General features: G+C 37.8%; 1 protein-coding gene across 2 annotated transcripts in view; it reads left to right on the forward strand.

Annotated features, from left to right (window-relative positions):
• The first annotated feature begins 644 nt into the window (after positions 1-644).
• poc1bl (POC1 centriolar protein homolog B (Chlamydomonas), like) overlaps positions 645-15,762 on the forward strand; it is a 33,447-nt gene continuing 18,329 nt past the window's right edge. The window contains exons 1-2 of one of the 2 annotated variants that reach the window (XM_055219857.2): positions 645-980; positions 10,578-11,011. In XM_055219857.2, coding sequence (XP_055075832.2) covers positions 10,635-11,011 — 377 coding nt within the window. In that variant the 5' untranslated portion in view covers positions 645-980; positions 10,578-10,634. Of the gene's footprint in view, positions 981-10,574; positions 11,012-15,762 lie in introns of both variants that reach the window. The other variant, XM_055219856.2, reaches the window with a different exon arrangement.

A 15,762-nucleotide genomic window follows, 5' to 3' on the forward strand; every position in this document is an offset into this window, starting at 1 on the left:
TTTTGGGTGCCCTACTGAAAAATCCAGCTAAGACCAGCATAAGCTGGTGAGCTGGTTTTAGATGGTCTTCCAACTTGGTTTTAGCTGGTATTGCTGGTGTAGCAAGCTGGTCTAGCTGTGTTTTGGTAATTTTTAAGTCGGTCTAGCTGGACTTAGCTGGTCAGGCTGGAAGACCAGCTGCCCCACCAGCTTGACCAGCTTTGTCAGGCTGGCAGGACCAGCCTAGACCAGCTAAAACCAGCTACCAGCTTATGCTGGTCTTTGCTAGATTTTTCAGTAGGGTGTAGCAGCCTATTGATTAATATAAACAAAACCACGGTTTCAGCCTACTACAGTGACCATGATTTAACTATGCTATGGTTATTTTGTGGTAAGTATGGTTTTACTTCAGTAATCATGTTTTTTGTTTTAACTGTAGTTAAAATTAAACATGGGTAAATTAATTTTATAACCTGGGAAAGTAGTCATATCTTTATTTATTTTAAACTGACTTTCTGCAGCAACAACTCTTTTATCTTCTGTAAAATAAAAAAAGTTGATTCAAAATACTTACATTTTAATATCTTGCCACAACCGTAATTATTTTTGCATTCTAGTGGTCACGCGCATTCTGAAGAGCGGCAACGCGTCCGCGTTCCCACAATGCTCCAGTCACGTGACTCACTCTTATGAAGGCAGCCTGTCAAATCTGAAACTTCCTGAGGTTCGCTCGCTGTAAGACAGCTCAAAGATCGCGACATTTACTTTTCCTATGTAACCCGACGTGTAGTCGCACGGTTATAACGACTTAATCCAGAAAACTGATCAGAGCAAGCGATTGTGTGTGGGAGAGAGAAGAGGGGTTTTGCCGGGGGTCTGCTCTGCTGTTGTTTGACGACTCGTTTGGGTGTCTCGAGGATGTGCTCGTGCTGACAGCAGCTCACGATCTCTGTCCTTACTGCTCTTTATATCTCTATAGAGACACGGCATGTAGAGTTCAGGTAAGATCATGGGCTATTTTCACACAGTGTTCAGTTGCACGAGTTTGGGAAGTTTATTTGCATATCCTCCCCAGCCCTTTGTGTATTGATACGTTATCGAATAGTTACTTGGTTGTTTAAGTTAAGTTAGCTCTTAATTATGGCGATACTGTACGTCACATTAACCATCGCACATGTCACTTAAATTGATCATTTTAATTTGGAACGTTGCTTCGCCTGTTGCATGAATTGTTGTACGTTTTAGTTACATTTGATAAAGGGAACTAGATTTTAAACAAAGTTGATCCTGGTACAAAAATTTAAATTTGCTATTTCAAAAGACACTGAACCAGATGATATCAATAACTATCCTAAGACAACATGTGAAACATCTGATAAGGCTGTAATCCAAGTGTTGTACTTTATTCAGAAAGACAGGGTTCTCAATTCTTCTGGAAAATGTTCACAGTGTCAACTTCAGTCTGTAACACAGATGTGCTGTTCCCTGATCTATATGTAACAACATCTATCTTACTTGTGAAAAGCATAATGACAATGTGTTGTCTGCAGATGTATGCTTATCTTTATTTTTCTGGCTCTCCTATTAATACAAAACAGACACCTTTCATCTGTTGAAATGAATGGTCAATAACAAGTGAGAAGGAAAATAGTAAATATTATTAGTGTCTACCAAACCTTCAATATTTATATAAATATCATGCATTATAATTTAATAATGTTTTATGCTGTCATTATACAACTGAGTAGTTTTGAATGTCAGACATCACGGACTTTGGTAAGAATTTGGCAAATGAAGGACTTTTAATTATAAGTGTTTGTAACAAAACTGCGTTGTGACTTTCCATTCTTTTAATATTTAATGATATATAGGCTATATCAAATGACTTAAAGTTTCTTCAAGATTTTTAGCTTTCTGTCATGATTTATTATTTATCTTTGTTATCTCCAGACACCAAGTGTGACCCAGTCTGTGAAAACCAGGCTAAAGTCTCACTTTAAACGTTCATGTGCATCTTGAGACAAAACAATGGCACTGATATATGTTAAAGTGCACCTATTTTATTGCTAAAAAACAACGTTATTTTGTGTATTTGGTATAATAAAATGTGTTTATGGTTAAAAAAAACTTTGGTTGAAGAATTTTCCACATAGGGTACTTTTTGTAGCTCCTGCAGGGTTCAATGCAAATAATTTTTTATACCGGCCCAGTCGGTCCAGTGGTTTAGGTTTTTACGTGCCCTGCCCAAATTTTCACTGGCCCCACCAAAAAAAGATTTCAGTGTCACATAGTTAAAATAATATTTCAAAAGACAAATATTATTGTATACACATGCTTTTTTTAATCATTTGTTAACCCTAATAAGACCCTTAGGGTCAATCCTACCCCCAAGCCACTTTTCTTTAGTTTATAATCATGGTTCCCTTCATCTCAGTGGAATAAGGTTTTGTGACTTTTCCAGATTATCTGTCAAGATTCATATAAAAAACTGTGCTTGATTCGGTCGTTCTAAAGAGGTGTAAAAAGTTTTTACCAAAAAAGCCCTTTCGGGTAAAAATGACCCCAATTGAAATAAATGGGAATGGCAAAAATATATATATATTTTTATTCGTCAAAAAAAATTAAAATCAATGCATCCAGAATAAATCTGAAAATTTTAACACCGAAAGGTAGACCTGGTGATAGAGCACAAATGCAATATAGAAAACACATGCTCAATCACACACACACTGACACACGCGCACACACACACACACACACACACACACACACACACACATTTTACTATTTGAAATAATTTTTAATGAACTTTCTAATGTTTATATAAACATAAATTCACAAAATGTTTCACTAAAGTATTGATGTTGAGCAGTTGGCCACATCCAGTATATTGAATGGGTCTCTATGGGCATCTGCTGGTCAAAATGATTTAATTCCTAAACTGTAATTCTTTTTTTCTAAACACCAAATTGCCGAATTCAACACATAACATCTAGATCAATTTCTAAAAACAATTTAAATCAAGTTTAGATCATAATTTATGTGTAATTTTCATAAAAAATTTGATATTTTACAGGCAAGCTAATGGTGTAGTTGAGGAATTTAGTGGTAAACAGGTACAAAAGTACTTGATATCTCCCAAGACACAGCATTAATGTATAGATGGGAAGTAAACAAAAAAATGGATATATTGTTTGTATTATTAAAAATGTATATATTTTTGTAATCACTCTTTTAATTTCTGGGGTCATTTTTACCTCCGAGGAACTCTAACGTATACAGGAAAATAGGGGCTTATGTGGGTTAAGACAATTGTCAATTTTAAATTTAACTCTTATCAGGGTCAGTAGTTGCAGGTATATCAGGATTGTTACGTCAACTGGTAGAGCAAAAAGACGTTAAGAAAACCTGTCTGCTTGGAACTGATGGCAAACGACAAAACATTGCATCATTTCTTTCGTGTTTTACCCTAGTAAATGTCTGCTTCCAAGATGTTAAAAAATATATATTTTTGCTTGGCCTTATAATTTGAGGGCGCTGTCATCTTAACGTCATTTTGCTCTACTAGTTGATAGCGTCCAAAACAACCAATAAAGTAGGACAAACCTCATGACATTGCTGAGAAATTAACGGTTGCAATGCTTAAAATGTGTCTAGATTGTATCACTGTATAAGAATACATATAGACAAACGGCCACAGGCAAAAAATATATTCGGACAAGTGACAATACTGTTTACTGGTCTGAGCGTCTCTCACACTGGCCTCCTTTATGTTGAGCCCTGTTCCGATATCTTGCATTCCTCAAACGTGTTGATTTTGTACAAAGCTCATCGATCTGAATAGTGCTGTGTTCAACCTGATTGGCCAGCGAATCTGTATGTTGGGGTTGGTACCTTTTGCATATTGTTAACATGTAATACACTACAAAGGAAATGTAAAATCGTTAGTTGCTCTTTAGGATTTGTCAGTGCAATTTGTTTTTAAATTAAGGCAGCTTAAACATGCCTTTTAGTCTGGGATTAGTATAAACCCTGTCTTGGAAACCGCCTCTAAAAGTTGAAATACCACAGATGTGATATTTAAGCCTCTGTCTTCTGTAGAAGTGAAGTTCCTGAGCTCTTTCACAGTCATCCAGCCTATCAGATTCAGTCTAGGAGATTTTATGGATACCCAGTCAAGGGCTGCTTTCAGAGAGCTCTCTATTTTGTAATTCCCAGAAAGCTTTTGTCTCTTGGCTTGTGACTAGTCTTGTGGAAAGGGTCAGCAACATCTTCAAAGCCTGAACAACATAGCCATGAGCAACAGAAGAAAAGACTCTTTAATAAAGTTCTGGTCACAGTTTTGCAGCTGGCAGTTCAGGATGGTTAAGTAGAAACATTATTGTAAAGAGGAGGTGACATTAGGAATCAAATTTTTTTCTTGATCTTTTGACGCATAGCAGGTCATGGTATCATACATCCTGAAAGTTTCAAAGCTTAAGTCTGTGTAAAGAGATATTAAATATGTGTTTTGACTTTGTCACACCAAAGAAAAATGTGTAACTAACCACGAGCCAAATTTGAAGGATTAAAAAAGCCAAGTGAATCAAATAAGTTATCAAAGTCTGGGAAAAATAAGCAGCATTCTCTGCTCTCAAGCGCTGGGGGCGTGTCCGCTGTTGCCGCTGAAACCACGGCTGTCTCTCTTAACTTTTAAATACAGTCTAAGAAAAGATGTGCTAATTTTTTACACATTTTTTGTGTTATGCTTTTAACACATGATGTGTCATTTTAACATGCTTTATATCTGCCAAATATATAGACTTTTTAAATGCATCTTGATCTGCATTGCAGACTTGTGGTACAGCTGTCCAGCTGTTATTAGAAGCACTATTGCAGTGCCCGTGGGTAATCTGTTTTTGTGTGTGTTTTTAGTAATTGTTTAGTAATTGGTTTGGTGTGTGTGAGTGCTCACTGTTACAATTGCCGATCTTGTCTTGTGGTACAGAAACCGCAATGGTGTGGCATGATCATGAGAGAGAGAGTTTTTAAGTGATTGTTATGAATACATGTAGACTGGCATTGAGCATGCTTTTAAACAAAATAAGGAAGCAACATGCAATGCATTCTATGTCCGTCATCCTAATCATATACAAGTCAATTTTACGTCTTTTAGTTGTAAACCGAATTAAAGCGCTGTTTTAAAAAAGTGCGCATGCAAAAGCTTTACGGGCTTTAAGACCATGGGGAATCCCTGACAGCGGTGGACTTGCGCTTGAATGACATATCTGGAAACACAGTGTGCGAGAGAGATCAAGTGTGTTCGCTCCGCGTTAAACGAAACTTTTTTAATACTAAACATCTCTGCATCATGCAACACAGGAATCGATTATGAAATTCGTTGCTAATCGATTTTTATTGATTTCAAGCAACACTAAAGAGTTTTTGCTCCCCCTACAGGTTGGAAGCGGAATTGTCCATTACCACTGTCGTAAATAATTTAGCCTACTGCAGCAAAGCTGGCTCTGATTGGATAGTAGGTCTGCCGTAAAGCAAGTTTTTGGACCGCGACCCGACGTTTGGAAACTTCTTTAGTGCGGTTTTGGCCGATAGAGGGCTGCAAAGTGAATGTGAAAGTGCCGTTTAGCCTGTTTCGAGTAGATGAACGACTGAAACTTTTTTGGAAACATTATTTTAAGGTAAAAAACTCTTTAGTGTTGCTTTAATCAATTAGTTGTTGCAGCCCTAAAACATACGTACTTCGTTGACACCAAAAACTTATTTGGCATCTTTAAAAAAGTCTTGTGAAATGTTCCCTTTAAAGGCGGAGTCCACGATGTTTGAAAGCCAATGTTGATATTTGAAATCACCTAAACAAACACGCCCCTACCGCAATAGAATCTGGACCTTCTGTTGATAGACCCGCCCCACACATACGCAACCCGGCAAGGATGTCGGTTAGTAGACACATGCTCCTTACTGCTGATTGGCTATAAGTGTGTTTTGGTACTTGGCCCGTCTCCTTTTCCAAAGCGTTTTTCAAACATCGTGGACTCCGCCTTTAACAGATGTACTCTCATAGCTCACCTATGTGCTGTTTTGGACTTAATAAGAATCCAGCAAATTGTAAGTAACACAGGTGTAATGGTGCGTTCACACCAGCCGCGGTAGAGGCGTCAAGCGTGAGTGATTTCAATGTAAAGTCAATGTGAAGACGCGTTGACGTGCGTCTGGAAGTCTCGTGGCGCGAATGAGGCATTTAGCGCAGCGCGCTAGACGTGATTCTGCCTCATTATCTCTCTCTTTGAGCAGTTGCTGCGGCAAACGCGCGAGTTGAAAAATTTTTACTTTGGCGAAAAATGCGCCACGTTAATCAATCAGGAGCTTGCTGTAGTAGTGACATGATTACAGAAAGCGAGCGGAGTCGCAGAAGCCCCTTCCATGATGCTAATTTTCGTGTGAATGTCTTGATGACTAGAATTTTACACACGGATTTCACACGCAAATGAACTCAAACTGTTCAAGTGGCAAACTAAGCGTGGTAGACGCAATTTTGACGCCTCAAACGCGGCTGGTGTGAACTCACGGTTAGAAACATGCTGTTATTGTATTTATATTCTGTGCTCATAGTTTGTGGCACTATTTATTAAGGGTGCAATTGCCTGTTTACAGGAGTAAAAAAATGTGTGTGTTTGTACACACTAGCTGAGACTATGGTGGCCATTCGTGTCAGTTCCGCCGGACACGTCCCGAATGCATGTTTTCGGGTTCGTTCTCCGGAAGTCGCGTTGGTCGACCGCATACGTTATCAAGGTTTAATATTTCGGGTTTAATTTCAGAAAAGCAACCATTACATTTCAAGGTAAGAATGAGACTACAATGATTGTATGTCTTAAAAGAAATAAATCTTAATTTTCTAATGTATTTTAACTGAAATGTGAGAACCTCGATGACGTATGCGGTCGAGTCACGCGACTTCCGGGGAACGAACCCGAAAACATGTTCGGGACGTGTCCGGCGGAACTGGCACGAATGGCTACCCTAGCTGAGAACAATGTGTCTGTGTTTGCAAGTGATTCATTTATATGCTTCCTTTAGTGTTAAAAACTTTGAATTGTTGTGCCTGTGAGATTGTTTGGGTGTCTGCGACATATATAAACACACAATTGGCTTAAAAAGACAGAAAGTTTAGGTATTTGTGCCAAAAATGCTGTAGTTGCAGTACTAGCAGGCTAGCAGCAGCATGTTAGCGCTCAGCCATAGAAGTGGGCGGGACACCAACGTTCTTAAAGGGGAAGCACACAAATCCGACAGTTTCAAGAATGGAAAAACAGGGTGGAAAATGGTCATAAATTACCTAAATTAGTATGTTTTTGGCAAAAAAACTTTTAGTAATATTATAAGTACACATCAGAGAACATAATAAAATAATAATAAAAAACCTCATGACCCCTTTAATATATTTTCGACTTTTGCTGACACCATTTAAGCCATTTATGACTTATTTGTGCACCTGTGGGCCACCAGACAAATGTTATATAACATTGAATAAACCTATTTTATATTAAAAAAACGTTTAATCCCTAACAAGCATAATCAAAACAAAATTGCAGATGTACAGTACTGTCAAACATGTACTTTATTATTGTTATTATTTTAAGAAGTGCAATTAGACGTGACAGAAATCTTAAATATGCCTATTTAGAGGTCTAGTTGGATATTCCCAAAGCACGTTCTGTGTTTGCTTTACTTTTATTTTTAGGATAATCCAGGCACATGCCGTTATTTATGCTTAATCTCTTCCCTTCTTTTCACCCTATTGTACATTTTCATAGAGCAGGTAATCCTTTATGGTTCGGTGCCACCTTATAACACCATGTCATTTTGCTTCACTTTCTATAATTGCTGTATGAAATAAACTGGTGTTTAATGTACATTCCTGTAGCATATCTGTGTCATTATTAAATGAGGTTAAAAGGTTGATTGCTGGGATTATTGGCTCAGACTGATTGTCTGTCAAGACTACTGTTCAGCTAAATCCCAGCCTGCTGAAATATTAATGCAGCTCAATTATGTGATTACTCTGTTACCCTCAGATGATTGTGGATGACTGAGACTCAGGCGTGTCTGTATTTGACCCTTCAGATTCAGCTTCAGTGATTGGAGCATGAAATACTCTCAAAACAGAAAATACAAACACTGTCATCATTTTTCTTTTATTATTATTGTAAAGTTTCACTCATCACTTTTATTTTCATTAAAAGTTTCATTACTTTTTTGAAAGCTTTTTATGATGAATTTTTATGAGTAAATTGGCCTGTATACACAATGTTAACATTTTTACTGAAACACACATATTTAAAACAATTCAGTAGGGTCATTCTGTGTACAATCAACCAAATTGTGGCAAATTTCTTGGCTAAACACTTGGCAGACGCTTTTATACAAAGCGACTTACAGTGCATTACGATGTATTCATATCAGCATAGAGTTTGAACCCATGACCCTTTGAGCTGCTAACGCAATGCTCTACCACTGAGCTATACAGGAACATTGTGATAATTCTTTAAAATATTTTTTATATTTTGTAGTCCTAGTTTTTTGGCAAATCATAATTAAACCAGTGCTGAAAAAATATTTGGACATTGAAGTTGCTTCTTTATGCTACAATACAATACACAACTATTGCTGTCATGATTATGAAATTTGGCTGATGGTTAATTATCTAATAAATTGTGACGGTTATGACGATTAATTAAGTTTTATTGCTTTGACATTTAATTCTCATACATATTTTTATTTGTTCCCGAAAAAATTTTCACACATTGTTGTGGTTTTTAAATTAAATATTTTGTCTTATATCTGTAGTGGCTGCAAAAAATGTATTCCTTGCAGATCATTAAGAATAGCATCCTTCACTTCCCTAAATTTGAAAATGCTGTTTTGGAAATGCTGTTTTTTCTACTGTATTGAATTGTTTTGCAATGTATTGCGTAACACTGTCAGTTAAGGAGCGCCATTTGATACAGTCTCGTTTATACAAGCTCTGCAGCTCCCCCTTGTGTTTTTTAAAGAGATGTGCAATCATTGCGGTGATCTGAAATCATCCCGATGAGGTCAAACAATTGCGATGAGACAATTATTTAATCATTGTGTGACAGCCCTATACACAACATCAACGCAACACATTTGAGGGTATTTATTTACCACAGATTTAACATTCAGTTATGATAAGTTACTTAAAGGGATAGTTCACCAAAAAATGAAAATTCTGTCATTATTTACTCACACTTAAGTTATTTTAAACTTTTATGCATTTCAAATTTCTATTCCATGTTTTGCTAAATAAAAAAAAAATATTTTTTTATTTTGAAGAATATTTGTAACCAAGAAGATCTGGGGCACCATTGACTTTCATAGTAAGAGAAAATAATACTATAGAAGTGAATAGTGCCCCAATCTGTTTGATTAGTAAAATTTCTGCATTTGTGTTCAGCAGATCAAAGAAATTTATACCCACTTCAGCTACTTTAATTTCTGATGCTTTCTTCTTGTAGACCAGTGATATCAATAACCATCAAAAAGATTCAATTTTTAATGTTCTTATTCTTAATAAATGTGTCTTATATCTACATTAACAAGGCCCTATATGGTACAATCCTAGAGATCTCAATCCTGAGGATTGCAAAGTGGCTTCATGTGCAAATTGTTTACATTTGGTGTTTGTTACCTTTTCAAATGTTGAAAAAACAAATACCACTTGCATATGACTCACGCTTTTTCATTTAAAGGGGACATAATGAAAATCTGACTTTTTACATGTCTATGTGCTATAATCGGGTCCCCGGTGCTTGTATCAACCTAGAAAATGTGAAAAAGATCAACCCAGTAACTTAGGTTTGGTAAACCATTCTCTGCAAGCATGTAAAAAATTTTCTCATTGAAATTTGGCTCCCCTTGTGATGTCAGAAGGGGATAATACCACCCCTTAATCTGTACTATCCAACCACAGCACTGCCATTAGGGCAGAGATCAGCTCATTTGCATGTTAAAGGACACACCCAAAAACGGCACATTTTTTGCTCACACCTACAAAGTGTCAATTTTAACATGTTTATAATAAATGATCTATATAATATTTTATCTAGAACTTCACATACGTACTGTGGGGACACCAAACATTTATTTTACATCTTAAAAAAGTGTCGTGAAATGTCCCCTTAAAGGAGCATTTCACCCGTAGAAACATTCATCTTTATTGAAAGTTCGTCATATTTGTAGTCGAAATGTTACATACATTTAGAATTTGGTGCCTATTTGACCAAGAAAAGGGGTCACCCCCTCAAGAAAGATATTGGACTTCCTGCTTTCAATGATGCAAAATTATGATTTTTACATCATTGAAAGAAGGAAGTGCAACACTGAAATCTGTATTTCTCCTGTCTCAGCGGCAACTGAGCAACTAATGCACGACCATTCAAAAACATGACTGGGGTTCAAACTATACAAAGCTTGATGCAAATGGGTGAAGTGTCCCTTTAAATGTGTGAAGGATAAATTATTTTGAAACCTGAAATCTGCTGTATATTTATTTGTTTATCTCTCTTGTTCCCCAGTAGGGTGGGAGGCCAGGGGTCTTTGACGGCTGCCGTAAACGGTTCAGGCTGCTGTAGGTCATGAAGATCCGCTGGTCAAGGAAGGTGGCTCTACTGGCCAAGGTCTGCTTCCTCTTCACTCTGCTGTGGCTCTTTTACCTTCTTATAGTCGGAAACCCCACCTCGTCTTTGAATGATAACAAAGGTGTACGTGACATACTGGTCCGTGACCTTCCGTCCCTCACGGTGGAAGATTACAACAGCCTGCTGCGACCCGTCTACGTGAAGCAAGCGCCAGACCCCAACGCTCCCGGAGAATACGGAAGAGCCGCTAGATTGACCCTCAGCACTGAGGAGAAGAAAGAGGAGGAGGCAAGCATCGAACGCTATGCCATCAACATCGTCATCAGCGACAAGATCTCACTCCATCGCCACATTCAAGACAACAGGATGCATGAGTATGTCTCTCACACTTTAGGACATTTAAGGGATATTTCACCCAAAAATGAATGTGTTCATTAGAACAAAGAAATTTATACAGATTTGTAACAACATAAGGATGAGTAAATGATGACAGAATTTTCATTTTTGGGTGAAATATCCCTTTAACTCTTTAAAGGCCCTCGGAGACCCCTAAATTTAAAAATGCCTTAATTTAGATTAGATTTAATTTTATTGGGGCATGTTTACACAACAACAATTGCACTAAAACTGATAAGTTTTTTCTTTGATCATGATCAGGACCCCAAAATACAAAGTTTCCCATTTTTAGTTGAAACAATGTTGTGTAAACAGCCCCTTGGTGCTACAATGCTTGCTCAGGTAAGCATTAATACCACTATTGCTTATGGTTAGTTTTTAACAATCCCCTGACTATTAAGTGTTCAATTTGAACTATAGGGTATGTATATAAATGATACATTTAATTTAGCTGCTTGTAAAGGAGAGGTGTAATATTTCTGCTCAAAGCGATTTGACTTTTTCTAATTTTAATGGACTTTAATAGAGCCCAACATTTAATACTTAACTCAACACTTAACAGTTTTTTTTAACAGAGTTTCAAAGGACTATAAACAATCCCAAATGAGGCATTAGGGTCTTATCTAGCGAAACGATTGTCATTTTTGACAAGAAGAAAAAAAAATGTACTTTTAAATCACAACTTTTCGTCTGGGTCCGGTCCAGTCCGACCTAACTTAAATGCGTAGTGACGTAGGGAGGTCACGTGTTACATATATAAAATGCACATTTGCGGACCATTGTAAACAATAAACTGACACAAAGACATTAATTAGTATCAGTTGACATACAACAACGTCGGAACGGTCCTCTTTCAACACACTTGTAAACACTGGGGCGAAGTTTCGTATTCGTCTTCTGTGACCTCTTGACGTCATGACGTATTGCGTCGGGTCACTCTAGCGCATCACGACCAGATCTAGACAAGAAGTTGTGGTTTAAATTGTATATTTGTCATTTTATTGTCAAAAATGACAATCGTTTTGCGAGATAAGACCCTTATGCCTCGTTTGGGATTGTTTATAGTCCTTTGAAACTCCGTTGAAAAAAACTGTTAAGTGTTGAGTTAAGTATTAAATGTTGGGCTCTATCAAAGTCCATCAAAATGAGAAAAATCCTCAAAAAACACAATTTCTTCTCGACTGAACAAAGAAACACATCAACATCTTGGATGACATGGTGGCGAGTAAATTATCAGGACCTTTCTTTTAAGAAAATGGACTAATCCTTTAAAGCGATAGTTCAATTTAAAATTAAAATTCTGTCATCATTTACTCATCCTCATGTTGTTCTAAACCTGTATGAATTTCTTTTTTCTGATGAACAGAAAAGAAGATATTTTGAAAAATGATGGTAAACACACAGCAGTAAGTTACCAAAGACTTCCATAGTAGGAATACAAAAATATGATGGAATTTAATGGGTACTGTCAACTGTGTGTTTACCATCATTTATCAAAATATTTTCTTAGTCATTTATCACGATACTGCCAAAATATATTTTTTTCTACTATGGAAGTCTATGGTCACTTACTGCTGTGTGTTTACTATCATTTCTAAAAATATCTTTTTTTGTGTTCATCAGAAAAAAGAAATTCATGCAGGTTTACAACAACGTGAGGATGAGTGAATGATGACAGAGTTTTCATTTTAAAGTGAACTATCCCTTTAAACGTAGGCAGGAGAAATCAAAAACTGAATTTTTTTTATATTTTGTGGAATTGAGAGCAAGACCCACATTTCTGTGGTTCCTCAGGTTATGTATATACTTTTGTTCACTTCACCTGTTCCAAGCATTCTTCTTGGGAATTGAACCCCTGCCTGCATCCAGGCAACAAATAATAGAAACATGACACAACAGCAACTCTTTTGTATGAGAGCAGTTGTTTGGTGGTCGTTGTCACAGTTTCGAGCTGCATTTCTGAAAGGACCCACAACGCTGAATTGTCCCATTGGAAGAAGAGAAGTGAGACAAATCAGATCGGTTTTCCCCACCCGCAGCGTTTAAACTGCGCTTTGCTCTGCACATCACAGACTCTTTCAAAGATCACACACACGGCAGCAGAGGTTTGCTTGGCATCAGCAGAGATTGTTATCTGTTGATGTGAAGTTCTTTAGTTCGCTTTCTGAAATAACTTTTTATACAAGTCAGGTCTTGTCCAAGAGTTAAGCATAACTGCTGGCAATGTTATACATTTTACTTTAACATCTGTCTGTGTTGGGATTGTTTTTTTTTTTAAAATCAGGTCAAATCGGGTTGCTATTAGGCAATGCAAAGTATGTAATGGGGCTTTTCCATTGCATAGTACCCCACAGTTTGGGTCAGCTTACTTTTGGGGGCTTTTCCACTGGGTGCAGTACGTAGTACCCAATACTTTTTTAGGACCACCTCGATTAAGCGACCCTAGCTGATACCAAAATGTGACTTGAAAACACTAGATCACTGATTGATCTGAGAGAATCGTCACTACCAGCGTCATCGCTATAATGTAAAAGATTAGCTTTACCTTCATGCTAGCTTGCGCTGTCTCGAGTAAACCTGTTGTCATCTGTGCTGTAAGTTCCCAAACTTCCTTTGAGCGATGAAAACCATCCACAGGTTGAGTATCAGGAACACCATAACAGTTTTTTCCAGACTTGCAGTTTGTGGCGACACATTCGCAACACGCACCTCCGCATATATGCTTAAATGCAACTTAAATGAGGCTCGAGTCAGCGGAGCGCGTCGACTGATGCCACGGGTGTTTGTACAGAAACTGTCATGTGAGACAGAGGTAGTGATAAACTCGATGTGCAAACATCTATTTGTGGTGGTCAATTTAAAATTTGTGGCGGATTGAGAAATATATGAATGTATGGGAATGTACAATGACACTTTCACTTGTATGATGTCACAGCAGTAGGCAGCGCAAATATAACTACATGCCTATAATCCCTCCCACTCTGAAGTGTTACTGAACTCGATGGAAAAGCTAACCAAGCCAAAGTGAGGTGAGCTGACCCTAATGAGGGATTTTGGCCCACTTCTCCACACAGATCTTCTCTAGATCAGTCAGGTTTCTGGCCTGTCACTGAGAAACACAGAGTTTGAGCTGCCTCCAAAGATTCTCTATTGGGGTTAGGTCTGGAGACTGGCTAGGCCACGCCAGAACCTTGATATGCTTCTTACAGAGCCACTCCATGGTTATCCTGGCTGTGGGCTTCGGGTCATTGTCATGTTGGAAAACCCAGCCTCGACCAATCTATAATGCTCTATCTGAGGGAAGGGGGTTGTTCCCCAAAATCTCGCAATACATGGTCATCCTCTCCCTAATACAGTGCAGTCGCCCTGTCCCATGTGCAGAAAAACACCCACAAATCATGATGCTACCACCCCCATGCTTCACAGTAGGGATGGTGTTCTTGGGATGGTACTCATCATTCTTCTTCCTCCAAACATGTTTAGTGGAATTCTGACAAAAATTATGAATGGAATTATGAAAAAGTTCAATTTTGGTCTCATCTGACCACATGACTTTTTCCCATGACCCCTCTGGATCATCCAAATGGTCATTGGCAAACTTAAGACGGGCCTGGACATGTGCTGTTTTAAGCAGGGAAACCTTACGTGCGATGAATGATTTCAAACCATGACAACAGTATTCCCAAAAGTAACCTTGGAATCGATGGTCCCAGCTCTTATCAGGTCATTGACCAGCTCCTCCCGTGTAGTTCTGGGCTGATTTCTCACCTTGACAGATTGACAGTCATGTTTAGCTTCTTCCATTTTCTAACGATTGACCTTTTTTCACCAAGCTGCATGGCAATTTCCCCGTAGCCCTTTCCAGCCTTGTGGAGGTTTACAATTTTGTCTCTAGTGTCTTTGGACAGCTTTTTGGTCTTGGCCATGTTAGTAGTTGGATTCTTACTGATTGTATGGCATAGACAGGTGTCTTTATGCAGCTAACGACCTCAAACATGTGCATCTTATTTAGGATAATAAATGGAGTCGAGATGGACATTTTAAAGGCAGACTAACAGGTCAGAATATTGAGGGTCAGAATTCTAGCTGATACTTATCTATAAGCTCTACTTATTTGCAGCTCTATCATAGAAATAAAAAAATCATATATTGTGATTTCTGGATTCTTTTTTTTAGATTATGTCTCTCACAGTGGACATGCACCTAAGATGACAATTTCAGACCCCTCCATGGGAGAACTTGCAAAATAGGAGGGTGTTCAAATACTTTTTTCCTCACTGTATTTGTTTATTTTTACTCATTTATTACAAGCCACTGGATTGGCGGACATAAAAGAGAAGCTGATTTACTCTATTGCAACCACAACCTTCTTAAAGAGCACATATTTTGTTTTTAGAAAAGTTAATATGTGCTTTGGGAGTCCCCAACAACAGGTTTACATGCATGCTAGGTTAAAAAACACTTTAGTTTTTATAATATGCATTTAATTTTTCTTTATTTTCCAACGACTCTTTAATGAATTATTTGAAGATTAATCTTGCCAAACCTCTCCTTTGCGTGACGCTACTCTGCTTCTGATCGGGCGCATTAGTCTGTGCATCTTTCTCATTCTTTTTAAACCTGGCAGTCGCTCATGAAAGTCGCTCATGATTTGAAGTAACTTTTTTTTTCTTTTGTCTTGTCGCTGGACACACCCACTTCCTGTCGCCAGTGGTCACTTTCACTCGTG

The sequence above is a fragment of the Misgurnus anguillicaudatus genome, chromosome 20 (genome assembly GCF_027580225.2).
Source record: "Misgurnus anguillicaudatus chromosome 20, ASM2758022v2, whole genome shotgun sequence".
In the NCBI taxonomy this organism is placed as follows: Eukaryota; Metazoa; Chordata; class Actinopteri; order Cypriniformes; family Cobitidae; genus Misgurnus; species Misgurnus anguillicaudatus.